Here is a 27,209-nt window from a genome sequence, read left to right as displayed (position 1 = left end):
CAAGTCCAAAGAACTTGGCCTGTTGTCCCTGTGATTACATATCGCATTAGTCACACACACACACACACACACACACACACACACACACACACGGAGGACAGCTGGTCTCTGGGGAAGCACTGTTCTCCTGCCTTCCCAGCCCCATCACCCATACCCTCAGTCGCTCTTGCTGACATGCCAACTCTTACATAGCCTCCCCTAATTAAATTCACACCTTTCAGCTTCTTACTCCCCGTCCTGGTCAGAAATTTTTTTCAGTAGATCCAGCTGCTCTCTTTAAATTTTTTCTGTGTTGGGGGACTTCTCTCGTTTCCCATTCCAGATGTGTACACTGGGGTGCACCTGGTGTACACAGCACAGCCCATGTACACCAGAAAATGCAGAGGCCAGCAAAGCCAGAGGATGGCCCCCAGGACACAGGCCAGCCATACAGTGGGGCTGTGGGGGTTCTAAGCTGGAGAGGAGGGAGCCACACAGTCACATCTCACCCAACCAGGCCGGGCAGCAGAGCATGGCAGGAAGGGCGGCTAGGAGGAGAAGACGTCCCAAGAGAGATGTACATAGTGTGGAGTGCCTGCTTCCAGCTCAGTCCCAGAAAGCCCCGTGTCCGACACACACAAGCCAACCCCTGAGCCTATTGGCTCAATTAAAGCCCCTCACCCCGACATAGTTTCACTGCTACCTGGAAACCTTTCCCTAGGGAGTTACTCTTTTGTAAGAGGACTATAATCCTACAGAGAGACTAAAGTCATGGCCATTTCAGCATTTTGAAGGCTCTGAGAAAGCAGGAAAGAAAACCTCAGCACTCTGGGGGCAGCAGGATGCTGATGAGTGCCCCCCGCCCTGGCACAGAGGAGGCGGGTCCACAGGCACTGATGTGATCTGAATCTTCAGCTGCCCATCTTCACTGGCTAACCTCTCTCTACAGGAACGTGGTCCCCTCCTCCATGTCCTCCAGGAACCTTCACTCCTCAAGATGTGTCAGGCCTCCGGGAAGAGGCTGACTGTTCTGTCTGTCGCCCTGGTGACTACTGCAGGTCAGTAATAGCCTAGAGTCATTCCCCTCCCCTCCCAGGCTGCCATCCACATGCACCTTCCAGGTGAAGAGACCCAACAGGTGCCAGGCCTGCCCTGAGCCCCCAGGCTGTGCATGTGGCCCCTAAGGTGCGAGGGGCCAGGGCCAGCTATGAGACCACAGTCCCACTTGGCCCCACAGGCTTGAACAGAGAGGGAAATCTGACGATTAGGTGAAGAGAGCTGGGACAATGGGTGCAGACCCAGATGTAAGAAATAGTAATAAATACATTCAACCCGAGGGAGGGCCAAAATGAAATAAAAATAGCTCTGTTCAGTCCCTGCCTAAAAACATGGGGAAGTTCCTTACAGGCAAAGTTCTTTGTGCCTCCAGTCAATCTCAGAGTTCTGCACATACACTTGGGAAAAGCTGAACCATCCTTCCAACTCTACCTCTGAATTTTCTACATTGAGAATAGTTTTTGTAATCTTCGGGGCTAGAAAGACAATATATGGTACCTAGAAACAGAATAATCAGAGACCAGGGTGCAGGACACCCAAACTCTACCTGCATGTCCTACACCTACGTGGTATAAGTAAGACCTGTATGTATACAACGGGGATATTCTCGCTGTAGCGATAGAAGCCCCTGGAGGAACTCTGCACTTGGCATTCAGAGACTCGCAGCCTCTAGGGCTGGGTGGGGCAGGGTGGGGGGCTCCCCAGCCTCTCCTAAGACCTTGGGGACAGGCCAGCCCTCAAAGTAGCCCTCAGCCCAACTCCCCCAGAGCAGCCAGACAAAAGGAAAGCACTTTGGGGATCTCTGGTCCAGAGAAAGCTCCCAACATATATGAAAACATATACCTTCAGTTTCCTGAGACTGGGAAGAAGAGTCATCAAAAGAAGAGTTGCTCCATTTCATGTAGTGGCAAACCTGCTTCAAAGCACATTATTTTCTATTTAAAAGGCGAGAGTGGAGAGTTCCTCAGATGCTCTTTCTGGAGGATTGTCTCCCTGTACTCAGGAAGTTCATCCTTAGGTCTAGCCTGCTTTGTGCAGCAGAGTTGGAGATCCAGCTGATGACTCTCAGAGCCCAGCACTCCCTGGGGACAGTGCAGGACGCAGCTAGAATGTCTGCAGTCCTCTTTGTCCTCGTGCTCACAGTGAGTGCAGCAGGGCCACCAAGCTCCCCCCGGAGGGGCTGTCCTGCTGGGCAGCCCTGAGTCCTGCTGGGCTCACTTCAAACTCTGCTCTGGGCCCAGCCCCCTGGGCCCAGCCTTATGCCCTCTTTGATTGCCGAGTGAGGTATCGCATCTTGTTTCTGTCATATCCATGGCTATGCTCATGTGCTCTCGTGGGACAGAAATCGGAAGCATTTCACACTGTGGGTCACAATGAATCGGTCTGAAACAGGACCCCACTTGACCTCAGTCCTTTCCCCTCTCTGTGCTGTTAGAGGTGGACAGCTATGGGGGAAATGTCCTGCTGGTTATTTCTGTCCTCCTGGGACCTCTGGACTGCCGACACAAGGTCCCAAGGAGTCTCAGCCCTCATGTCCCCGGGGACAGCTGTGCGCCAAGCAGTGCCCACCAGGTAACAACCCCTGTGTTTTGTCCCTGGAGTAGGAAAGAGGCAGAGAGCAAGGTTGCTCAGCTGTCACCACAGCACCCACCTGGGCCAAGGATTCTTCTTTTTCTTCTTCTTTTTTTTAAATCAAAAACAGACTCTAAAAATAGTTGATGCCCACACCTGACTGGCTCAGTGGGTAGAGCATGTGACTCTTGATTTCAGGATCATGAGTCCAAGCCCCATGTTCATCATAGAACTTACTTTAAAAAAATCATAAAAAATTGTTGAGCCCCAGTGCTGTACCTCGAACATTATCTGCATAGGCATGTGTATATGATTCCACACATCAAATGTATGTGATATGAATATGCACCTAATTCAATTCAGAAGATTACTGACTGGACAAACCTAAAAGCAAGTGCAACCAGGACGGGCACCCAGACCTCCCAACTTTGGTGCCCACCCTGGGCACATGCTGTTCCTGACCTGCTGTGGGGGAGCAGCCACGAGACCCAATGTGACCCCATATGCTTCAGGCTTTTACTGCCCGGAAGGCAGTGGAGAACCCACCTTGTGCCCCCCTCACACTGTGGCGGCTGTCCCCAGAGCCAAGCAGCAAGAGGAATGCGGACCTTGCCCTGCCGGGCACTGGTGCAAAGCCGGTGAGCTACCTGCCCTGCAGCCCGGACAGCACTGGTCCTGAGGAGGGCAGAGGGAGGCCCTCTGGGCAGGATGAGAGGATGGAGAGTGAGCACAGTCTTTGCTCTCCAGGGGACCCGGCCCCCCGCCCCTGCCCTGCTGGCCACTACTGCCCCGGAGGGAATGAGACGAGCACAGGAGCCCCCCAGGCCTGCCCTGAGCACACCTATCTGGCTGCGGAAGGAGGCGAGAGTCTGGCAGAGTGCCTCCCTTGCCCTCCTGGGTACCACTGCCTGTCCCCAGGTGAGAGGCTCGCCCTGGGCTGGATGCTGAGACTGCTGTGGAGGCGAGACGAGAGGCTCTCAGGGGCCTCCTGGCCATGCCTGCTTTTTCTGCCCCCAGGTCTCTCTTCCTTCAAAAACCACCCGTGTCCTCCAGGCTACTGGTGTCCAGGTGGCCGGGATCCCTTTCTCTGCCCACCTGGAACCTTTCGGACAAAGCCAGGGGCAACCTCACAAGAAGACTGTGAGCTCTGTCCCCCTGGCCACTACTGCCCCCAGGCTGAGCTGAGGGGTCACCCAAATGTGTTTGCGATCCCCTGCAGAGCCGGATCTGAATGCCCTGCAGGTGAGACTGCCTGGCATCTCTCTCCCTCCCCAGCCCACCCCCATCCCTTGTGCCCTCACCCCTGAGGTTCAGGCTGGGTGCACAGGCAGGACTTATCAGCACAGGCACAGTACAGGCATGGTATGGCCACCTGCTTGCCTCAGCAAGCCAATTGCCCAGCCTCCCTGCATCTTGGTTGGGTCTGCACTTCCTGGATCCCCCCAAGACCAGTGGGCCTTGGTCTGCTTGTGTCTCTCACAGGTGCTGTGGCTGAGGTCACTTGCAGGGCTGGCTCCTACTGCAGGCCCCAGACGGGGGTCCCCCCACTTTGCCCCGAGGGCTATGCCTGCCCTGCCGGCTCTTCTACCTACAGTGGCCCAGGGCAGCTGTGAGTACCCTCCCCTGTTTGTGTGTGTGAGGCCCCCCTGTATCTCAGCCTCTGGGCTCTCCAGAGAGGAGTCAAGACCCAGAGGATTCAAGACCAAATAGCAGGACCCAGAAATAAGCCCTGGGTAACCCTGTGCTTGGGCTTCCCAGCTGGGACGTTCATGTGCCCTGTCTCTGCCTCTGTCCCTGGGAAGGGAGGGTGAGGAAGCAAGTCCCACTGAGATGCCCTTCATTCGTTTCCAAGGCCATTCCCTGTGAGGTGACCAGATTTAGCAAATAAAAATACAGGAAAATCCGGTTGAGTATAACTTTCAGGTAAACAACAAATAGATTTTTAGTATAAATACAGCCCATGCAATGTGGCAGTACTCACACTCACTGTTTATTCACTGTCAATTACTCATTGTTTATCTGAAATTCAAATATGACTGGACACAGTGTACTTCATTTGGCAACCTCAATCCTGTGCCCAGGACTGACACCCCCAGCACACAGACTGTCCCCGAATCAGAGCCAGGGTGAGAGGGGAGAGAGCACAGGCCTGGACACTGCCCGCTGGTGGGGCCACCTAGACATGGCTCAGCCTCCTCCGGGAAGACACCTTCACCTACAGTCCCCTGCCTGGGATAGTGTCAAAGCTGCCCCTCCCCCAGCCAGCTTGAGGCCCAAGAGTTGGGAAGGTCAGGGAGGAGGAGACTCCCGCTAGTAGGTGAGAGCCCCACACACAGACCCTCTCACCATGAAACTGGAGTCTAGGGGTCTGTGTCTCTGTGCAGCTGTGTGTTTCCCTATTACTGCCCCCCGGGCAGTGCCCATCCACGTGCGTGCCCTGGGGGCTCTGAGGCCCTAAATAAGACTGGCCTTCGGGTCTCCAAAGAGACTTGCTGCCGCCCCTGTGAAGCAGGCACCTACCGCAGCCAGGCCCCAGATGCCCAGGCCTGCCAGCCCTGCCCCCCTGGATTCAGCTGCCACCAGGGTGAGTTTGGGAAGTTTGGCTGTGAGTAGGAGAAGGGGGCTGGGGCCTCAAGTTGCATTAGGCAGAGCCTAGAGAGGAGGCAGCAGGTAGGGAGGACCCACAGAGCCCCCGGAAGCATGCAGGAGAACAGGCCTGCTGTTTTTCTCAACTAGGCGAGCCACCCGATAGACAATGACCCAATAATAATGGGAGGACACAGGTGAAGGGGATTCAGAGAAAGTAGGTGCCACACCTGTCTTGATGTTAGGTTTAAAAGACCTAAAGAGCCACCTGGGTGGCTCAGCGGTTGAGCATCTGCCTTTGGCTCAGGGTGTGATCCCAGTTGGGGGATCGAGTCCCACATCCAGCTCCCTGTGAGGAGCCCGCTTCTCCCTCTATGTCTCTGCTTCTCTCTGTGTCTCTCAGAAATAAATACAAATCTTTAAAAAAAATAAATGACCTAAAGATTATCAACTATGCACATCATACAGATTAGCATGCTGAAGCCAGTAGTCCGGGTTTCAGAAAATAGGACAAGCTGCTGCCCAAAGTGTTAGCAATGCTGGGTATGCTGTTCCAGGTCTGCTGGGAAAGATTGACTTGGGTTGTGTGGTGCACAGAAGGCTAACGGGGCTATTGCTGGGGAATGAAAGGGTAGATACAATAAAGCACAGAGCTTCCACTGTCCTCCTTACAATCTAGATTCGTCCCTAAACACTGTTGGCTTGGCTATCTCCCCTCCCTTTCCCTACTCCACCTGAATCCCACTAGCACGCTCATCCTTCCCTTGGACTCTGCCATTTCTCATTCCATACCCCAGCTAGAGTCCATGGCTCAGAATTTCCCCTCTGTTTCCCTCCAGGAACAGAGAGCTACCACAGCCAGCCCTGCCCAGTAGGGCACTACTGTCCAGCCGGGACTTCCAGCCCCAGGCCCTGCCCATCGGGAACATTTAGAAACAGCAGCCAGGCAGGGGCAGCTGGAGAGTGCCTACCATGCCCTGCGGGCACCTTTGGTCCCCAGCCTGGCCAGCCTGGCTGCCTCCCCTGTGGGAGCTCTGCTTTCTCTCTGCCTGGTGAGTCTCTGCCTATGCCCACTGCCTGCCTCCCCAATGGCTAATAATTGCTCTTGTCTCCAGATATGGTCTCCAAATACACCATTTCTCCTGTCCCCTGAAGTTTTGAGGATCAACAGTGTAAGGTTTCAGAAAGCCACATTAAAGCTATAGTATGTGAGAGAATGGGTGAGCCCGGGACTCCCACTGTATGGGCCTGTGTGTGTGCACGGATAAAATGAGTGTCACATTGACTTCAATAAGTGAACACAAGGAAACAAGCTCAGAGAGGTCCAGCAACTTGCTGCAGATAAGTCAACTGATGGAGGAGCTGAGACCTTGCACTGGGACTGGCCAGTGTTTCTGACACTGCTGTATGCTCTTAGAGGTGATGGCAAGCCCACCCATATTAGAATCTGTGCAACAAGATTGGGCACAGGGACTTTATAAACCCAGGACTCAGCTGTGGCCTCTGGGTCCTCGCTGATCCCCTGCACCTCTCCCCATTTCAGAGGTGATTTTCTCATGGTTTTTGTTGTGCGAACCCCTTGGTGCACAGTACAAGCAGAAAAAGTAACCAGATAATACAACAAAAGGAAATTTAAGTTGTCCAAATCATATATGTTTAGCCTCCGTGAGGGCTCCCTCAGCCCTGTTCCCTAATGAGGGCTGCCCTCAGATCTCCACTGATAAGAGCACCTACCATATGCCAGCTACTGTTGCAAGTGTTGCCCTAATACCAGTCCTTGTGATCCTCATACCAACTCTCTGAAATAGGCACAGTTACTATCATCCCTATTTTATAAATCTGCCAATTAAACTATAGAGAGTTTAAATAACTTTCTCACAGTCAGACAGAGGCAGAACCAGGATTGGAACCCTCATGATTGCGTGCCAACAAGAATCATCTCCACGTCTTTAAGAGTCATCTTAGCAGAAGACAGACTTTGCAGATTTTCAGTGCTTTTAGTGAACTGGTATTTTTAGTAAATGTTTTCTGAGCAGCAAAGGACAAGAATTCTCCTGGTCAGAAAAAGTGGTCAAAATTCATTCTTTCCAAACAGATATCCAACTGGCATAGTACCTTTATTGAAAGATCACTCATGTTTGTCATTAGTTACATCCATATGCATGTGAGTCTGTTTATGAATCTCTATTCTGTCCATCAGTCTTTTATCCAATCCTAGTATAAATACTACCCTGTCCTAATCATTGTAGTTTTATAATAAACCTTAATTTTAGTAGTATATGTGTTCCAACTTTGTTCTTTTTAAAGATTGTCTTGGTTCTTGTGGCCTTTGACTTCTATATAATCAGATCATATCCAAAAAGATATGTGCTGGAATTTTTTATAGAATGGCATAGAAACAAATCCTTTTGGAGAAAAAGGGCATCTTTATTATATTAGTCTTCTAGTCCTTGAACATGGCTTAGCTTTCCCTTTATTTATGTCTTCTTTACTCTTATAAGATTTTTTTAAATTTTTATTTCTTAGTAGAGCCCTTTTATACATCTCATTAGCTTTATTAATAGGTACAGGCATACCTTGTTTTATCATGCTTCTCTTTATTGAGTTTCGTAGATACCACATTTTTTTACAAATTAAAGGTTGTGGCAACCCTGCATGGAGCAAGACTATTGGCACCATTTTTCCAACAGCATTTGCTCACTTCATGTCTCTGGATCACATTTTGGTAATTCCCTCAATATTTCAAACTTCTTCATTAATACTATATTTGTTATGATCTGTAATCAGTGATTATCACCTGTCAAAAGCCCAGCTTATATTAGCATCTTTTAGCAGTAAAGTATTTTTAATTAGGGCATATACATTGTTTTTTAGACATAATGCTATTAACACTTAATAGACTATAGTATAAATATAACTTTTATATGTGCTGGGAAACAAATAAATCCATTTGAGTTCCTTTATTTACTTTTTCTGCATTGCTTTATTCCAATATTTGTTTTATTGCAGTGGTCTAGAATTTGATCCACAATATTTCCAAGATATGTCTGAAGTTAATATATTTTGAAGTTATTGCAAATGCTATTAGGTTTTAAAAATTTATCTTTCAGTGTTTTTTTTTTTTGTCTAAAATTTTCTTTTCCAGCTTACCCTTGAAATGTATTTTAGCTAAACAGAGAATTCTAGTTTGATAGCTGTTTTCTTTTAGCATTTCAAAGATATACTTCCATGGCCTCTGCCTTTCATTATTTTTGTTAAGAAGTGTTGCACAAGTCTTATATTTGCTCTTACAAAGTAAATATCCATTTTCTCTGGTACTTGTAAGATTTCCACACTGTTTTTGTTTGGGGGGAATATAGCTCTAGTTCTCCTTCTGTAGTTTTTCTTTGTATTTATCTTCTATGAATTTCTTTAGCACTACTTGTACCTATGGTTTAATGAACTTCATCAAGTTTGTGAAATTTTCAGCCATTATATTTTTTTATTTGAATTCAATTTGCCAACATTTAACACCCAGTGCTCATCCCGTCAAGTGCCCTCCTCACTGCCCATCCTGCAGCTATCCCATCCCCCTACCCTCCTCCTCTCCAGCAACCCTCAGTTTGTTTCCCAGAATTAGGAGTCTCTCATGGTTCATCTTACTCTCTGATTTTGCCCCACTCAGTTTCCCCTCCTTCCCTTATGGTCCCTTTCACTATTTCTTATATTCCACATGAGAGTGAACCCATATGATGATTGTCTTTCTCCAACTGACTTATTTCACTCCGCATAATACCCTCCAGTTCTATTCATATCGAAGTAAATGGTGGGTATTCGTCCTTTCTGATGGCTGAGTAATATTCCATTGTATATATAGACCACAAAGATCCATTCATCTGTTGAAGGACATCTTGGCTTCTTCCACAATTTGGCTATTGTGGACATTGCTGCGATGAACATTGGGGTGCAGGTGTCCCAGCGTTTCACTACATCAGTATCTTTGGGGTAAATGCCTAATAGTGCAATTGCTGGGTCTTAGGGTAGCTCTATTTTTAACTTCTTGGGGGAACCTCCACACTGTTTTCCAGAGGGGCTGCACCAGCTTGCATTCCCACCAACAGTGCAAGAGCGTTCCCCTTTTTCCACATCATCACCAACATTTATTGTTTCCTGTCTTGTTAATTTTTGCCATTCTCACTGGCATGAGGTGGTATCTCACTGTGGTTTTGATTTGTATTTCCCTGATGGCAAGTCATGGGGAGCATTTTTTCATGTGCAGGTCTTCTTTGGAGAAATGTCTGTTCATGTCTTCTGTCCATTTCATGACTGGATTGTTTGTTTCTTGGGTGTTGAGTTTGAAAAGTTCTTTGTAGAATCTGGATAATAGCCCTTTACCTGATATGTCATTTGCAAATATCTTCTCCCATCTGTAGGTTTTCTTTTAGTTTTGACTGTTTCCTTTGTTGTGCAGAAGATTTTTATCTTGATGAAGTCCCAGTAGTTTACTTTTGTTTTTGTTTCCCTTCCCTTTGGAGACCTCTCTTGCAAGAAGGTGTTGCAGCCAAGGCCAAAGAGGTTGCTACCTGTGTTCTCCTCTAGGATATCTGTGGATTCCTGTCACACATTTAGATATTTCATCCATTTTGAGTTTATCTTTGCATATGCTGTAAGAGAATGGTCCAGTTTCATTTTTCTGCATGTGGATATTGAATTTTCCCAACACCATTTATTGAAGAGACTGTCTTTTTTCCATTGAATATTCTTTCCTGCTTTTTTGAAGATGAATTGACCATAGAGTTGAGGGTCCTTTACTGGGTTTCTATTCTGTTTCATTAATTAGTGTGTTTGTTTTTGTGCCAATACTATACTGTCTTAATGATTACAGCTTTGTAGTACAGTTCAAAGTCAGTCATTGTGATGTCCCCAGCTTTGGTTTTCCTTTTCAACATTTCTCTGACTATTCAGGGTCTTTTCTGGTTCTATACAAATCTTAGGATTATTTGTTCCAACTCTGTGAAGAAAGTCCATGATATTTTGATAGGGATTGCATTGAACGTGAGGATTTCTCTGGGTAGCATAGACATTTTCACAATATACATTCTTCCAACCATAAGCATGGAATGTTTTTCCACCTCTTTGTGTCTTCCTCAATTTCTTTCATAAGTGTTTTGTTGTATTAGAGTACAGATCCTTTACTCTTTGGTTAGTTTTATTCCTAGGTATCTTATGGTTTTGAGTGCAATTGTAAATGGGATTGATTCCTTAATTTCTCTTTCTTCAGCCTCATTGTTAGTGTACAGAAATGCAGTTGAATTCTGTGCCTTGATTTTGTATCCTGCCACATTGTTGAATTGCTGTATGAGTTCTAGCAGTTTTGAGGTGGAGTCTTTTGGGTTTTCTATATACAGTATCATATCATCTGTGTAGAGGGAGAGTTTGATTTCTTTGCCAATTTGAATGCTTTTTATTTCTTTTTGTTGTCTGATTGCTAAGACTAGGACTTTTAGTACTATGTTGAATAACAGTGGTGAGAGTGGACATCCTTGTCTTGTTCCTCATCTTAGGGCAAAGGCTCTCGGTTTTTTCCCCATTGAGAATGATATTCACTGTGGGCTTTTCATAAATGGCTTTTATGATATTGAGGAATGTTCCCTCTATCCCTATACTTTGAAGAGTTTTAATCAGGAATGGATGCTACATTTTGTCAAATGCTTTCTCTGCATCTCTTGAAAGGATCATATGGTTCTTGTTTTTTCTCTTATTGATGTGATCTACCATGTTGATTGTTTTAGGAATGTTGAACCACCCTTGCATCCTGGGAATAAATCCCACTTGGTCGTGGGGAATAATCCTCTTTTTTTTTTTTATTTTGGTGAATAATCCTCCTAATGTACTGTTGGATCCTATTGGCTAGTATCTTGGGGAGAATTTCTGCATCCGTGTTCATCAGGGATATTGGTCTGTAATTCTCTTTTTGGTGGCATCTTTGTCTGGCTTTGGGATTAAGGTAATGCTGGCCTCATATAACAAGTTTGGAAGTCTTCTTTCCATTTCTAACCTTTGAAACAGCTTTAGTAGAATAGCTGTTATTTCTTCTTTAAATGTTTGGTAGAATTTCCTTGGGAAGCCATCTGACCCTTGACTCTTGTTTTGGGGAGGTTTTTGATGATTGCTTCAATTTCCTTGCTGGTATTGATCTGTTCTGGTTTTCTATTTTATCCTGATCCAGTTTTGGAATTTGTGGGTTTCCAGAAATGCAGCCATTTCTTCCAGATTGCCTAATTTGCTGGTATATAGTTGCTCATAATACGTTTTTTAAATCGTTTGTATTTTCTTGATATTGGTTCTGATCTCTCCTCTTTCAATCATGATTTTATTAATTTGAGTTTTTCTCTTTTCTTTTTAATAAGGCTGGCTATGGGGTTATCTATCTTATTAATTCTTTCAAAGAACCAGCTTCTGGCTTCGTTGATGTGTTCTACAGTTCTTCGAGACTCTATTTCATTGATTTCTGCTCTAATCTGTATTATTTCTCTTCTGCTTTGTCTAGGCTTTATTTGCCATTCTTTCTCCAGTCTCTTTAAGTGTAAGGTTAGCTTGTATATTTGAAATTGTTCCAATTTTTTGAGGGAGGCTTGTATTTTTTGATGTATCCCAAAGATTTTGAATAGTTGTGCTTTCATTTCTGTTAGTTTGCATGAATCTTTTTAATTCTCTAATTTCCTGGTTGACCCATTCATTTTTTAGTAGGATTCTCTTTAACCTCCAAGTGTTTGAATTCCTTCCAAGTTTCTTCTTGTGGTTGAGTTCTAGTTTCAAAGCACTGTGGTCTGAAAAGATGCAAGGAATAATCCCAATTTTTGGTATTGGTTAAGAGCTGATTTGTGACCCACTATGTGGTCTATTCTGGAGAAAGTTCCATGTGCACTTGAGAAGAATGTGTATTCAGTTGCTTTTGGATGGAATGTTCTATATATATCTGCAAAATCCATTTGGTCCAGTGTGTCATGTGAAATCCTTGTTTCTCTGCTAATCTTTTGCTTAGAAGATCTATCCTTGGCTAAGATCAGTGCTGATGTCTCCTACTATTAATGTATTATTATCTATGTGTCTCTTTACTTTGGTTATTAATTGATTGATATACTTGGCTGCTCCCACATTAGGGGCATAAATATTCATAATCGTTAGATCTTCTTGTTGGATAGACCCTTTAAGTATGATATAATGTCCTTATTCATCTCTTAGTACAGTCTTTGGTTTAAAATCTAATTTATCTGATATGAGGATTGCTACCTCAGCTTTCTTTTGAGGTCCATTTGCAAGGTAAACAGTTCTGCGCCACCTCATTTTCAGTCTGAAGGTGTCCTTATGTCTAAAATGAATCTCTTATAGACACCATATTCATGGGTCTTGCTTTTTTATCCATTTTAGTACCCTGTGTCTTTTGACTGGATCATTTAGCCTATTCATGTTCAGAGTAATCATTGAAAGATATGAATTTAGTGTAATAGTAATACCTGTACAGTTCCAGTTTCTGCGGATTGTTTCTTTGGGATCCCAATTTCTTTTGCAGGATCCCGTGTAATATTTCTTGCAGAGCTGGTTTGGTGGCCACATATTCTTTCAGTTTCTGTCTATCCTGGAATCTCTTTATCTCTCTTTCTATTCTGAATGACAGCCTTGCTGGATAAAGTATTCTTGGCTGCATGTTTTTCTCATTTAGTACCCTGAATATATCATGCCAGCCTTTTATGGCCCGCCAGGTCTCTGTAGAGAGGTCTTCTGTTAATCTAATATTTCTCCCCATATAAGTTATTCTCTTGTCTCCAGCTCCTTTCAGGATTTTCTCTTTATCTCTGAAATTTGCAAGCTTCACTATTATATGTTGAAGTGTTAATCGGTTTTTTTTTTTGTTTTTTTTGTTTTTTTTTTGTTAATCGGTTTTTGTTGATTTGGGAGGGTCCTCTCTAGCTCTTGGATATGATTGCCTGTTTCCTTCCTCAGATTAGGGAAGTTTTCAGCTATGATTTGTTCAAACATACTTTCTGGTCCTTTCTCTCTCCACGCATTTTCTGGAATCCCAGTTAGATGGATGTTATTCTCTCTCAAACTATCACTTAATTCTTAGAGTCTCTCCTCATGGGCTCTAAGTTGTTTGTCTTTCTTTTCTTCATCTTCTTCCCTTTCCATCAACTTAGCTAACATTTAGTGTAATATTGGTTTCAGGAGCAGAATTTAATGATTCATCACTTAGATATAACAACACCGAGTGCTCATCACAAGTGCCCTCCTTAATACCCATCACCCACTTAGCACATCCCCCTCCGCCTCCTCTCCACCAACCCTCAGTTTGTTCTCTATAGTTGAGTCTCTTATGGTTTGCCTCCCTCTCTTTTTCTCCCCTCCTTCCCCTATGTTTGTTTCCTTCCTTAAATTCCATATATGAGTAAAATCATATGGTATTTGTCTTTCTCTGACTTATTTTGCTTAGCATAATACACTCTAGCTCCATCCACATCATTGCAAATGGGAAGATTTCATTAATTTTGGTGGCTGAGTAATATTCCAGGAAAAGGTTGTATTGAAACAGGAACTTGAAGATGAGTAAAATCTTGTTGGGTTGAGATGGTTGAGGGAAGATATTAAACAATGATTCTTTTAACATAGATCTGTGGTTATATCCATATTTATGAATGCCAGACCAAGAGTTCAGACATTTGTTCAAAGTATTCCTTAACAACAGAACACTTTTTCAAAATAATTCTCATTTAGGAAATTAATGTGAAACATGTAAAAGCAGAGTGTCGCAGAGTGAACAAAGGTTGAAGTCTCAAAATTACTCCCATTGAGTCATGCTTTCACCCAAGAAGTCCCCAAGGCTTCCCTGTGGAACCACAGTCTCCACAAACCCAAGTGAAAGCCCAGTGCTCTGGACAATGAGACATGGAAGACTCCTAGATCTGATGGTGCCCAGGGTCACAGCAGGGAGCTGGTATAGATGAGCCAAAGAATATACTGGAGTTCAGGATATTAGAAAAGGCTTCACCTGTGATGCCTAGGTAGCTCAGTGGTTGAGCATCTGCCTTTGGCTCAGGGTGTGGTCCTGGGGTCGTGGAATAAAATCCTGCATTGTGCTCCCTATGGGAAACCTGCTTCTCTCTCTGCTTATGTCTCTGCCTCTCTCTCTGCGTCTCTCATGAATAAATAAATAAAATCTTAAGAAAGAAAGAAAGAAAGAAAGAAAGAGAAGAAAGAAAGAAAGAAAGAAAGAAAGAAAGAAAGAAAGAAAGAAAGAAAGAAAGAAGAAAGAAAGAAAGAAAGAAGAAAGAGAAAGAAAGGGCTTGACTATCTAGAACCTGACTCATGAGAGTTCTCTGTGTCACGTTAGTATTGAGTAATTCCCTTTCTTCTCTGCAGTAGAAATAATTATTTCTCTTGTTAATGGTCCTCAATTCATTCGGGGAAAGAATATGGCCCCATTAGCAAAAAATGTCAACTTTCAATCCATTCAACAAGTTCTGCTGAGGGCCTTTTGGCTATTATACACCGTACATGTGAGTGATTATCTTCAGGAAGCTGCCAAGAGCTAAACTTTAACTGAGTTTTTAATTCTCCTCAGCAGATGACAGTTCCAACAGGGGCAAACACACTGGAATTGCAGCGAACCCTAATCAAGCACAAGGTTCTAATCTCTACTTCTGCCCCAACTGGCTCTCCCAAAAGTATATTCACCAGGACTCCTTTAGTCTCCCAAATAAAACCTCAACTTTCCCCACTCATTACCTCCTCCTCTGCTGAGAATCCCTCTAGTCTTGGCTCTGTCCATCCAGTCCTGACCATCCTTCAAGCTCCTTGAGAGGCCTTCAGTCTCTGCAGCTGTCTCTCTATTGTCCAGAGATGGAGGCCCATGCCAGTCCTTCAGAACTGATCCCACATAGCTCTGTGTGATGGAGAATAGGAACAACACTTTCCATGAGTTGTCAAGTGCTTTCAACTACATCAATAATTCTCAGCCCCAGATACCCATTACAGCACTCAAAGGACTTTTAAAAAGTAGATGTTCTGGCTTTACCTCAGATATTTTTATATAATTTGCCTAACGAGGACTTGAACATCAATATTTTTAAAAAGCTTCTCAGATGTATCTAACACAAAGTCAGGGTTGAGACTCACTGATCCAAAAAATCTCATTCAATCCTCACAAAGACTCCTAAGGTCAGTATTTTGGTAAAGGTGGGTGTCTGATGTCCCCACTGATCACAAACTCCTAAAGAGAGGGACAGAGAGTTAACTCATGTCTCTGGCTCACTGTTAGGTGCCTCTGGTGGGCTATGGAACTTCTCTATCCCCAGGTGCCTCCCACTGCACATGTCGGGGCCTGAACAGGGTCTTCCAAAAGTCGGATGGTTCCTGCATCTGCCTGGCAGGACATGAGTCCTATAGCAGGAGGGGTCTGAAAAGTGAGGAGAACAACAGTGATGAGGACTGTCAGCCCCAGGTAATACCTTGGCCTCAAGAAAGGAAAGCTTGAGGAGTCTTCAGTCTCCTGAAGACTGAAGGAGCATGTGTGGTTCCCTCTGCATTCCAGTCACTTTTCGTTGGCTGTCTGGTTAATGTTTGTTTCATTGTGGTGGGTGGATTACCTTCTATACAAATGAGAAGACCTCAGAGAGTTCACATGGCAAGACACATTTCTCCTTATCATAGGCCCACAGAACAACAGCATTCATTATAAAGGATCCATCTTCCTGAAGCTAGAGCTCCCAATAATCTCATCCCAATTATCAAGTCGGCAAACTTGTTTTCTATTACTTTTGTAGGTTCCCTCTATCCTCAAGCAGTGTTGAATGCAATTCCAGCGTGTTTGCTCCTGTTGGAACTGTCATCTGCTGAGGAGAATTAAAAACTCAGTTAAAGTTTAGCTCTTGGCAGCTTCCTGAAGATAGTCACTTACATGTACAGTGTATAATAGCCAAAAGGCCCTCAGCAGAACTTGTTGAATGGATTGAAAGTTGACATTTTTTGCTAATAGGGCCATATTCTTTCCCCAAATGAATTGAGGACCATTAACAAGAGGAATAATTATTTCTACTGCAGAGGCCCCACCATGTCTCTGGAATGTTCTCTGATGCTGACAGTGCCCCCACCCTGGCCCTGCAGCAGGTACCAGAGCCAGGACTCTTCTCCCACACCCTCCCACAGGTCTTGGAACGCTGCTGGGCTGGAGAAGTTCGCCTGGCTGCCACCCGCCAGTGTGTGTCCCCCCAGCTACACAACTGCTCCTCTTTCTGTCACCCAGTGGGTGGAGAGCTCAGTGCTGAACTGGGCATGTAAGTAATGAAAAGCTGCTAAAAACAAAGCAAATCCACCATCTGCTGACAGATCCCCAGAGAGTCTGACTATCCCCACAGAGCCCATCCAGAAGGGTTAGGCAAGATCCACCCCTGATGGGAGACTGAGCCAAATACAAGCTCCTCCCAGAAGCTGCTCTGTCAGCATTTCGCAAGAAGGGGAGCTAGGTCAACACCAGCCAGGTCAAGCAGTCTAGAGCTGAGGAGGTGCTGGCACCAAGGCAGAGTGAGCTCCACTCCCCAGGTCCCTGAGCCAACTGCTAGGAGTGACTCTGACTAGATGTCAAGCCAAGAGGGATTCCAATTTGATCTGGCACTCCAGTTCTCCACCTGACCTGTAGACTGAACAGTCTCCCCCAGCAGGCAGGGGTGGGGAGCAACTGTGCTGGGAGCTCTGCTGAATAGAGTAATACAAGCTGAACAGCATTCTCTCTCTTTACTCTTGCCTCAACAGGGCACCTAAAACAAAATTTCTGAGCCTCTCAATCACGAATTTGTCCCACGCACTGCTCTCATTCTGAGAAGTGCCCAGGATGACACAGAAGCAAGGGCTAGAGAGAATGCATTTTAACGAGTTATCATGGACCTCCATTCAAAGTGTAGTCACTTAGGAAGCATAGACAGCTCATATCCTTCTGAAGGGGCCTGCACTAGCGGAGGGTATCAGGAGTGGGCAGCTGCTCCACACCCACCAGGACAAATCTCCCATCTTTCCTCTCCCACAGCTGCCAGTGCCAGGAGTATGTCTCAGCAGAAGAGCTCTGTGATGCCCAGTGTTTGGCCAGAGCTCCCCAACTTTCCCTGGCCTGGGGTTCCAGCAGGGAGCTGATCCTCAGTGTGAAGGGCAAGGTGGGAGACAGCAACCAGAGGGTAAGCCCAGCTCAGGGAAGGGCTGGGATGGAAGGGCAGCCTCTGCCTGCTGGGTACAAGGGAGAAAGAGCCACCGAGGCACTCTGGCTGCAGAAACCAGGCAGCAGAAGGGAAAGTTCATTTGATAACCTGTCTTTCCTAGTCTGTTGCTATCTGCATGAAGTTCCATTTTGTAGGGTGGAAGGAAAAGCAGAAAGGAAATAATAAGTGATATTTCTTTTGTTGATAATGTTAACCATCCAGTTTGAATTCCAGAAGGGAGCTGAGAAAGCATCAGCTTGGCTTTACACAAGAGTGAAGTGAGGCCCAGGGGCATGAATGCAATCACCATGATCACGAAAATGGTGTGAGCCCTGCTGGAACTGAGCCTGAGCCTCTCATTCCAGCCCAGACCTCTGGTCACAGAGCAGAGCCTTCTTTTAGCCACCATGGTGTTGACTGTGGCTGTCTTCAGGACCTTGATGCTTCGTCAGGGTGGGAGGGGTGGATGGCCGGGTCCTAGATGCGGCACAGGTCTGGCTCACCCTGGACGTTTGCCTACCAGAAGGTTCTAGGTGGCTGTGTCTGTCTCTGAAAGGGTAGGGAGGATCCCTGGTGTGGCACTGGAGAGCAGACCTGGGGTGATAGAAAGATAAGTGTTCTGAAGAAGTTCTGTTAGTAGGATTTTGCAAGTAGAGATTAAAGGAGAAAACAATGATGTAGTTCAAGGACCAGAGTTGTGTCAGGGGTGTTTTCTGGAGATAAGGAGGGCCTAGGGCACAGGAGGCCACCTGGGCAAGTTTCAGTGAGAAAGGAGGTTGACAATGGGTATCCTTGACCCCAGCATCACCAGGAGCTGTGCTAAAGAGTTTAGTCTGGGTTTCTGGCCAACCATCATTGCAAGCCTCTCTGCCCCTCCTGTCCTCCCTGGGTATATAATGCTGTGCTGCACGTTCTCAGGAAATAGTGAGCACTCTGGGTCCAGACCAGTTCTTCCAAGGGAACGCCAGGGTCCATCTGGTCCAATGTGGCCCCCATGGCATCTTTGGCTTTATCGTCTCCAGAGTGGACATGCTTGGCTCCTTCCTCCTTGGTAAGCAAAGGAGGAGGACCAAGCCCAGTCTTGCCTGAGAGAGTGGGAGGGATGAGGGGTGTGGCTGTGCTATTGTAGCAAGTGATGAGGAATAGGGCCCACCTGTGGCCCCTGAGAAACTTTCCAGCTCTGTATTGATGTTCAGGAGGTGAGGAACTGACAAAGACCACAGAAAGCCATTTGGATGACAGTCCTTAGGGAGGCGAGGGCCCAGAAGGACCAAAACTGATCCTAAAAGGGAATTGAGACAGGGCCAATAGGTGGGTGTGTGTACATCCCTAGACAAGCCCAAGTCCCTCAGTTTTCCTTCTTCAAACTCTCCCAGGACCACCTGCATCCAGCCCCTGGCTACAAAGGCGTCATCGGACTACGGGCTCGGAGCACCCTGTCCCTCGTGACCCCCACATTCATCCCCATATTCCAAATCCAATGGTCTGCCTGGTAGAGGGGGATGTGATTCTTTTCCAGCTTCATATTCTTCCCCACAGTAAGTTCCCTCCTTCAGCACCTTCGACCCTCCTCTGGCGGTGACTCTCTCATGCCTCGCCTGCCTGACTGCTGTGACATCGCATACAGACCACAACTTGGAAGTAGCAAGTCACAGGCTGATGCTGTCCCCCTGCTCTCAATCTGATTGGTCATTTCACAGTGGGCCTCCATTCACTTCTCAGAGCAGATATTTCAGCTCCAACATTTTGCAACTCCTTCCTGTAGCCCATGAGTGTCAGAGTTCTGTGCCTTGGGTGGAGGCAGGGACCCACCAAATTGACCTCTTATCTAGTCTAGCCCTCCTGCATATCTGCTCTGTGCCACACAGTCATCCATGCAGGTCCTGGAGCCCCACAGAGGCCGACTCCTCAACCTCTTATAGCAGCCTCCCTCATCTTCAGGTTTATAAGGATTATCTTTCTTGTAATGAGCAAAGGCCTGTCTCCCTGTGACTCCCATCCCTGGGAGCCTCACAGAACAAGGTGGAGTTTTCCTTCATGAGATAGCTTTTACTGATAGAAGAGGGTCTCATCCCCTCTGGGCTCATCCTCCGCCTTCCATTCATTGAGCATAGTCTGGGCCCTCAATAGACCTTAATTTCCTCCCATTCTCCTGCCTGGTGTTTCCCCAGGGTGGAGTAGATGGGCATTCCCCACATACCCAGCCCACCTGCTCACACACAGATGACAGATGACACAGTGCTGTCCCACTAAGACACCCCAGGACACCAAATGGCTGGGCTGAGACAGGGATAGGTCTGCAGCTCTAAAGACATGAGAGAGGCAAGAGAGCAACCTGCCCCAGCCTGACTTTCTCTTCTCCAACAGATTTTTTTTAAGGAACATATTTTGAGGAGAAAAAACATGAGGCAGAGAGGTATTAAATAGAAAATAAATGCAAATATAAGCTTTTTGTTAATTGTTTTATAATCACAACAAATTAATACAGAGAATGCCCTGTACAAACAACTCAATAAAGGTTCAAAGATTAAGGTGCTCCCTCAGGCAATGCTGAAGATACCAGTCTCTGGTATTTGGAATTCATGCTGCACTGGGTGTGTGGCACAGCCATGCTTTTAACCTGATTTAAACAGAAGAATGACCCCGGGGGCCAAGTAGAAGTAGTTGAAGTGTTTGATTTTACGTGTCACATAACTACTGAAGTTCCTCCCTACAAAGCAGTGCTGGGGTGATGAGCATCAAAGGGGGAAATAAATACTGGAAGATGAACTCGTTATCTGTGCCCTGGTTTCCAGGCCAGGTCTCCCATAAACCCACCACGACCTAGGCAACCTCCATCCTTCCTATGCCTTGGTATTTATATCTGTAGAGTGTACCCAGTTGCATTCCTCCTTCTCCACGTAGTAGGGAAGTGAGATCAGAGCCCCAGCTCTCCAGAGGATGGGAGTGGTCCGGAAGAACTGACACCTGTCCATGGGAAAGACACCCTGTGCAGAAGGGAGGGTCTGGCAGGGCCTATGTGTATCTCTGCCAAACTCCCTGTCCACCCCTAGCTGCTCCTTCTCTAGCCATCCCATAGCATGTATTGAGTGCCTTCCTGCTGCATGCCCGCTGCCTGTTGGGGGTACAAAGTTGAACAGGTCCCACCTCTGAGAGCCCCAGGGCACCTAGCCGTGCTCTGGCACAAAGGACATCCAGGCTTGGGGGCCTCTGTTCACAGGGTTTCAACAATGTGCTGGTGTGCTCACTGTAGGCTGAGCGGGGAAATGTATCTTGCCCAGGCACCAAGATTATTAAATGTATAATTATATATAGAAAGAAAAAATAGCCATTGAAAACATGTCTTCTCAGTTTGCTCACTGTCCTGAGGACAGACCCTGAGCTGCCAGGCTGTGAGCTACCCAAGGCTGGGGCTGAAAATTTCCCCAGAACCGAACCCCACCCTGGTTCATTTTCCAGATCGCTCAGCCAGTCACTACCCTGTGTACCAGATGCAGCATCTGTTCAACAGCAACCCCCACTGGGACTTTGGTGCCTTCAGGAGACTCAGCCACCTGGTACAAGAGACTCACCTCAACCTCTCAAGGTAATCTCAGCTAAGCTACCTGGGAGAGGCCATGGTTCCTCATGTGTAGTAGGTCACAGCTAGGGAGGTACTAGGAGGATACAGAGGAGGATGAGAAGCTGCCAATCATGTGGGTTGGAAGAGACCAAGGGCAGGTGAGGCCTCCTGAGTACATGGAGGGGAGGGGTTTGGGAGTCATGGACACCTTCCTTGGGCCACGTTATTCCTGTGCCTGGGATGGGGCCCTGCCACAAGTCAAGATCACTCACGTTTAGCCTGGTATGAGCAGCCCAGCAAAGCTAACTCTCTCCATATTCTGGCCCTTCATCCCCAGGTTTGCCCACCAATTTCTAGATCCAGGCACATATGTATTTCAAGACAACGGGCTGCCTGAGAGCATCATGGTGGTGCTGGTAAAGAAGAAAGGAGCAGCCTGCGATCCTGGTCTATCCCCTATACAGCCCTCCTCCCCATATCAGCTGGGCAGGCACGGAGTTCTCAGGCACAGACCACCGAACCTGGGCCCAGACTGGGCAGTGATCACAGGTACTGACCCCAGAGCAGAGTAGCCCAGACTCAGAGGGGGGATGGGAAAAGCCTTGCACAGCATGACCCTCAGTCCTGTCACTCTGAGCATAGCCCCAAAGACTCCTGGTGGGCACAAAAACAACCTTCTCTGAACTAGGACTTCACTTGCCAGGTAAAGACAATTTCATTTCCTTCTGGGGTCCTCTTTCTCCCCACCTCCCAAGCCCCTCAGTTTGGGGACCTATCCTTATGAGCAGGGTCTCATGGTGAACAGGGAGTCATAGGCTCACGGAGATGCCCTTTCTAACCTCCTCCGTGGGTTTTCCATTCATCTTCTTTCCTGCTTATCTTTAAGCAATCTCATTGAGCTTTCCAGGTTAAGCCTCAGACACTGGGTTAGTCCTGGCCCCCTGCCCAAGACAGCAGAGAGAAGGCAAGCCTGCAGCGGCTGAGACAGAAAGCCCGCAGATGCCCTGAGTGGTCATCACGTGGCCCCTGACTCTCTCCTCTGAACTTGCAGGAGTGCTACTGGCTATTGGTTTAGCAACCTTTCTGCTGACAGGCCTCAGCCTCCTACTGAGACCCCCACCGGCCCAGGCCTGCCCTGTGAGGACTTGGCAGCCCCAGTGGAGGGGCACTGGGGAACCTCACATGCCCACTGAGTATGTGCCCCTCAGAGACAGGTGAGTCCCCTTCTACTCTACACTCCTTTCCCAGCCTAGGGGCCACAGCAGGTCTGGCCACTCCTCACCCTGGCCCTGCCCATACTCATGACCCCAGTGCTAGCCCTGGAACCTTGGGAAAGAATGCCTTCCTAAGCTGACCTGTGATGTTCATCCCTGGCATTCCTGGTCCACATGAGCCCTGTGTCACCTGAGTATGGGTGCTTCTTTCCAGCCTTCTGTCTTATGAAGACCTTGGTCCTCGGGGATCTGGGGAAGGAGCTGATTCCAGGGAGAAAGCCATTACCCAGGGCACAGGTACCACACTTCTTGCAGCAACTCTCCTCCTCTTCTCCTGCCCTCCACGCTCACCTGCACTCCAGGTACACACTCTGGGTGACCTCTCATATTTCTACAGCATTGATCATTTATAGGACACTTTATGCTGTCCATCCGATCATTACAATGGCACCAAGAAGTGGGTTTTTTCAGGTGTCGTACCATCCCCATTTTATAGACAAAGAGACTGAGGTTCAAGGAAATGTGAGTGGCTTCCCTGAGATCCCCAAGTGGCAATGGCTTGAGAGTAGGTGCTGCTGGACTTGCAGTGAGAGCTCTCTAATCTTTACTGTGCTGGTCAGGAGTTCTTAGGAACACAAGGGCAATTCTACAACTCATGGTAGCTCGCCCTAGCTCACCGCAGAGGCAAAAATGAAACTTGTTCTTTAGAATCCCTTTACAGGATCACTCACCTGTCCCGTCAGTTTCTCCTCTCACCTGAAGAACAGGATATTGCCTTGATTCTCGGGAGGACCTGGAGGGGCCACACCTTCTCCCCATCCCCAGTTGGCCCCCAGCACCTACTGTGAGGAAGAAGTATATGCAGAAGGGCATGAAGAAGAGGCTCTGCCAAGACCCTTCATCTGCTTAGGAATAACAACTGGGCTACCTCACTTTGGACATCAAAGGGACAGAGGAAGGCCCTATAAGCTCTTATTGATATGAGGTCACAGAGCTTAGAGTTTGCCTCCATTGGTCCTTGAGTGCAGTGTCGCAGAAACCCCAGGAAGTAAGCTGATTGCCCAGAGACCTGGAGGAATCAGTAAGTAAGTGGTCACAAAGCAGTCATGGGACCAGACCAGCACCAGAGTCTTACTAGCTATGTGAACTTGAACACAGGCCTCCTCACACCACACACATGCATCCACACATCCACACAGACACACACACATCCACAGTGCGTACACACACAGACACACACACACACACAGACACATACCATCCAAGGCAGGTCTAGCTCTGTGTTATCCCTGACTATGACTTTGCATGGGGTTCAGATGTTGGTCATCTCTTTCCTAGTGATAGCTCTAGACAGTGAGAACGGCACCTTCCTAGTGCAGACATAGAGGACTGATTGGGTCCAGGACAAATCTATGCCTCCCACGCAGGTCAACCCTTGGGGTGATCAGCACGATGAGCTGTGCAGAACATGGACAGTGTGAACACAGGGAAGGGGATCAATGCCAGAACTTCAACCCAAAGGAAGTCTCCATTCAGGCTCAGGGCTGGGGATGGGGGACTCAGTGTTAGGATCTCCCACAGGAGGAGGCTGGCACAGGATTGAGGACTGGCCCTGTACAGGAGGGTGACATGCCCTTACACAGTGGGGCATGTGACAGAGCACATAGAGAGAAGGATCTTGATGGTGTAGGAGGTCTGAAATGCTGCTTTCTAACCCCATTCCCACCTGAACAGCTGATAGCTTAGGGGACAGACCCCATCTGAACTACAGAGAAGGGAAAGGAAGGCAAAGCTGGCTCTGTAGGGGCCGGGCCTGTGTTTGTCACCCAGAATGAGAATTCCTGCATCACTTTGCCAGCATGAATGGGGCTACCCTTCTCCCCTCTTGCACACACCAGGCCTGGGAAAGAGTAGCATAGGGTTGGTAGTGGCCACTCACTCAGCTTCATGTTCACACTCCTGCAGGCCACTCTGAGGAAGCCCTAGGTCAGCATGGGACCTCATACCACCTCCCTTCTTTCTTTCTTCTTCCTTCAAGACCCAGCTCCACAGGGAAAGGCATTTGGAAGGGGGCTCCTTTCACTAGCATGCGTCCTAGCAGAGCAGAGTAGGTTTGAGGGAGAAGGAAGTCAAGGGGTTTAAGACCCTTGGCCAAGGGATGTTGCTGCAGAACGTGAGAGAACTCCACTGGGGCCCAGCAGCCACAGTAGAGTTGCCTGATTCACTCCCCTGGGGTCAGTCTGGGTCACACTCCTGCCTGAAGCTGAGAGGAGGCACCTCAGACAGACAAGTACTTAGGGAACCTCTGCTGTCTGCCAGGTATGAGGGACACCTGAAGTTGAACAGGAGTTCACAGAGCAGTGGGGACAGGTGGGGCAAGAACTGTTGAAGGTGAGCATAGGGTGGTTACGGGGACATGAGGACAGTGATAGGAATTCAGGCAGAAGGGAGGGGCAGAGGTTAGTCAGCCAGAGGTGGCCTGGAGGACCCAGCAAACAGCCTCGTCAGAGGGCTGCCATCCTTTTGAGGCCAGGGAGACCCACCCTCAGCAAAACAGGGAGGCAGTGCCCACCACCCAACTCTGGGGTAACACCAGGCTGGATGGACAGAGGCTGTAGGGCCCCTTGTCTGTCACACCCACACAGAAGAGGCTCTCTCTACAGCCACCGCTACCTCCTGCATGGGAAGGACTCCCACCTCCTCCAGCTCCTATCAAGCCTGACCCCTGCCTTTCCTCCAACACTAAGTACCCCTGCACAGGTGTCCTCTGCTCTCTGTCCTTGCGTACCTACCTGCAAAACCCCAGAGGGAAGGAGGGAAGCTGCGGAGCCAGCACCGACAGGCTCAGGCTCTGCTTCCAGCTCCTGTTCCATCCCACAGTCTCACTCTTAGCCTTCTTCCTACAGGAGAGCCACTCCTTGTGAAGACCCTGGAGGACTTCAGCATCCGTACTCTCTATAACAAGCTCGAGGACCAGAATCTGCACGTGGCAGCCCAGCTGAGGAAGCACAGGAGTGATGCCCTGGCCTTCTACAGGGGTGCAAGCCTACAGCTCCAGGGTCTCAAGGTCAGCCACAGTTCCCAGACAACCAAGCCTCCATCATCCCTGCCACCTCAGAGAGCGGGACCCCCACTCACCCACTTCTGGAAATTGTCCAAACCAAGAAGGACACTCATAACTAAGAGAGTGACACAGTCTTGGCTCTTCCAGGACATTCTGCAGCCTCTCTGCACAACTGAGCAGCAGGCTCTGGACAGGAGTGAAGGCCCAGCAATGGAAGCCAACACTGGTGCCAGGACAGACACGGGGCAGAGTGAGGAATCATGGGGTCACCGCACTGCAGCTTCACCCAGGGCACACTGGCGGCACCCTCTAGGTGAGAGGCAGGGGCCCGGGGGCACAACCATGAGGGCAGACTGAAAGTCATAATATTAGTTCCAGCGTTGTATAACACCTAACTCTGCATCTCACATTTACCATCTCACCTGACGCTCAGCACCCCTGTGTCGTCACTGGGTGGCATCAACCCTGATCACAGAAGATGGTCCTGGGCCCAGGGAAGGATCTGATTTGCCAGAGGAAGGGGAGCCTCAGATAACATCCAGCAGGGCAGTGTCTGCCTCAGCCGTCCTGCTGGCCAGAACCACCACTGTGTTTTAGGGCTGGCTGAGGATAGCAGGGTGCCAGGGCCCTGAGGCTCTTGAGTGTCTCCTTAGTTTATGTCTTTGGTTTTATTTTTCTAGAAGACAAAAGCAGTACATGCTCCTTACAAAAGTTCCATCAGTACAAAAGAGTAAACAATGGAAAGCTAAAGTGCACTTGACTCCAAATCTCAGCCACCTTGAAGGTCTATAAGTAAATGTTTATTTGCTCTTTTGTGAACTCTGTGGAAGACTGCTCCATTAGAGTCTATACTCTGAAGTACTCCTGCTACCTGGTAGAGTCTAAACCTCTTCAAGGTTGAAAAGACTTCTTCCTTCACTGTAAGGAAGCATGTGCTGGGCAGATCTTAAGATGGAACAGGGACTGGGTGTGGAGAGACATCCCTAGGTCCCCCTCCATGCTCTGACTTATAGCCACACTCAGATAGGAGAGATCCCAAAACAGAGCATTGTCTTGGGTGGGTCTGGCAGGTGGCAGCTCTGGGTGGGTGATCTCCAAGTTGCCCCTGAATGATCCCAGTGCTCCCTGTGTTTGGACCACTGAATAAAGCACAGCGTTAGCTGCCACGGTGAGTGACCTGCTTCCATGTTGTAAGTGGTAAGAAGTGTTGTCCCTTTGCTGCTGGCCCCTCTCCCTCCCTATGAGTGTCCAGTGGAGGCCATTCTAGGGTGGAAAGACGGTGACCTCAGACAGAATTCCCACCAGCAGACTTACGCACAGCTCTTGCTGGTCTGGCTGCATGCTCCTAGAGAGTCTGCAGGCCTTCTCCTCCACTCTAGAGAGAGGGTGAGTGTTCACTCCCAGGCCAGGAGCCACGGACACCAGAGGAGGCTGTGTTCTTCCCAGAACAAGCACTCCTGGGCTGAGCAAGGACTTCCCAGCCCCAAAGCATGATCTGTGAAGGCCCAACTTCAAGACAGGAAAACCCAAACTTTTTGCTGCAAGTCATCCACATCTGAATCCAGACCTCAGCATAAAACTAGCTGACTTTCATTTTTCTTTCTCTTTTTTTTTGTTTGTTTTTAAGAATGTTTTTTAATAATAAATTTATTTTTTATTGGTGTTCAATTTGCCAACATACAGAATAACACCCAGTGCTCATCCTGTCAAGTGCCCCCCTCAGTGCCCGTCACCCATTCACCCCCACCCCCGCCCTCCTCCCCTTCCACCACCCCTAGTTCGTTTCCCAGAGTTAGGAGTCTTCATGTTCTGTCTCCCTTTCTGATATTTCCTACCCATTTCTTCTCCCTTCCCTTCTATTCCCTTTCACTATTATTTATATTCCCCAAATGAATGAGACCATATAATGTTTGTCCTTCTCCGATTGACTTATTTCACTCAGCATAATACCCTCC

At 47.8% G+C, this 27,209-nt stretch overlaps 1 protein-coding gene across 1 annotated transcript; it reads left to right on the top strand.

Moving 5' to 3' along the window:
- Positions 1-4,822: 4,822 nt before the first annotated feature.
- On the top strand, positions 4,823-26,332 carry LOC140616443 (uncharacterized). The gene is made up of 7 exons (XM_072797127.1): positions 4,823-5,191; positions 20,874-21,000; positions 21,314-21,525; positions 22,028-22,190; positions 22,405-22,487; positions 25,097-25,257; positions 25,402-26,332. The coding sequence occupies exons 2-7, from the start codon at positions 20,906-20,908 to the stop codon at positions 25,609-25,611; spliced, it is 924 nt and encodes a 307-aa protein (XP_072653228.1). The 5' UTR covers positions 4,823-5,191; positions 20,874-20,905; the 3' UTR covers positions 25,612-26,332.
- The last annotated feature ends 877 nt before the right edge of the window (positions 26,333-27,209 follow it).

The sequence above is a fragment of the Canis lupus genome, chromosome 24, assembly GCF_048164855.1.
Source record: "Canis lupus baileyi chromosome 24, mCanLup2.hap1, whole genome shotgun sequence".
In the NCBI taxonomy this organism is placed as follows: domain Eukaryota; kingdom Metazoa; phylum Chordata; class Mammalia; order Carnivora; family Canidae; genus Canis; species Canis lupus.
Note: the sequence above shows the minus strand (reverse complement) of the source record. Positions and strands in the feature narration are given on the sequence as shown.

Coding starts and splice junctions, on each gene's coding strand:
- LOC140616443 (XM_072797127.1), top strand. CDS start 20,906: ATGCAGCATCTGTTCAACAGCAACCCCCACTGGGACTTTGGTGCCTTC. Junction 22,488..25,096: donor AGCCATTACCCAGGGCACAG/GTACCACACTTC, acceptor TTCTTCCTACAG/GAGAGCCACTCCTTGTGAAG. Junction 25,258..25,401: donor TACAGCTCCAGGGTCTCAAG/GTCAGCCACAGT, acceptor TGGCTCTTCCAG/GACATTCTGCAGCCTCTCTG.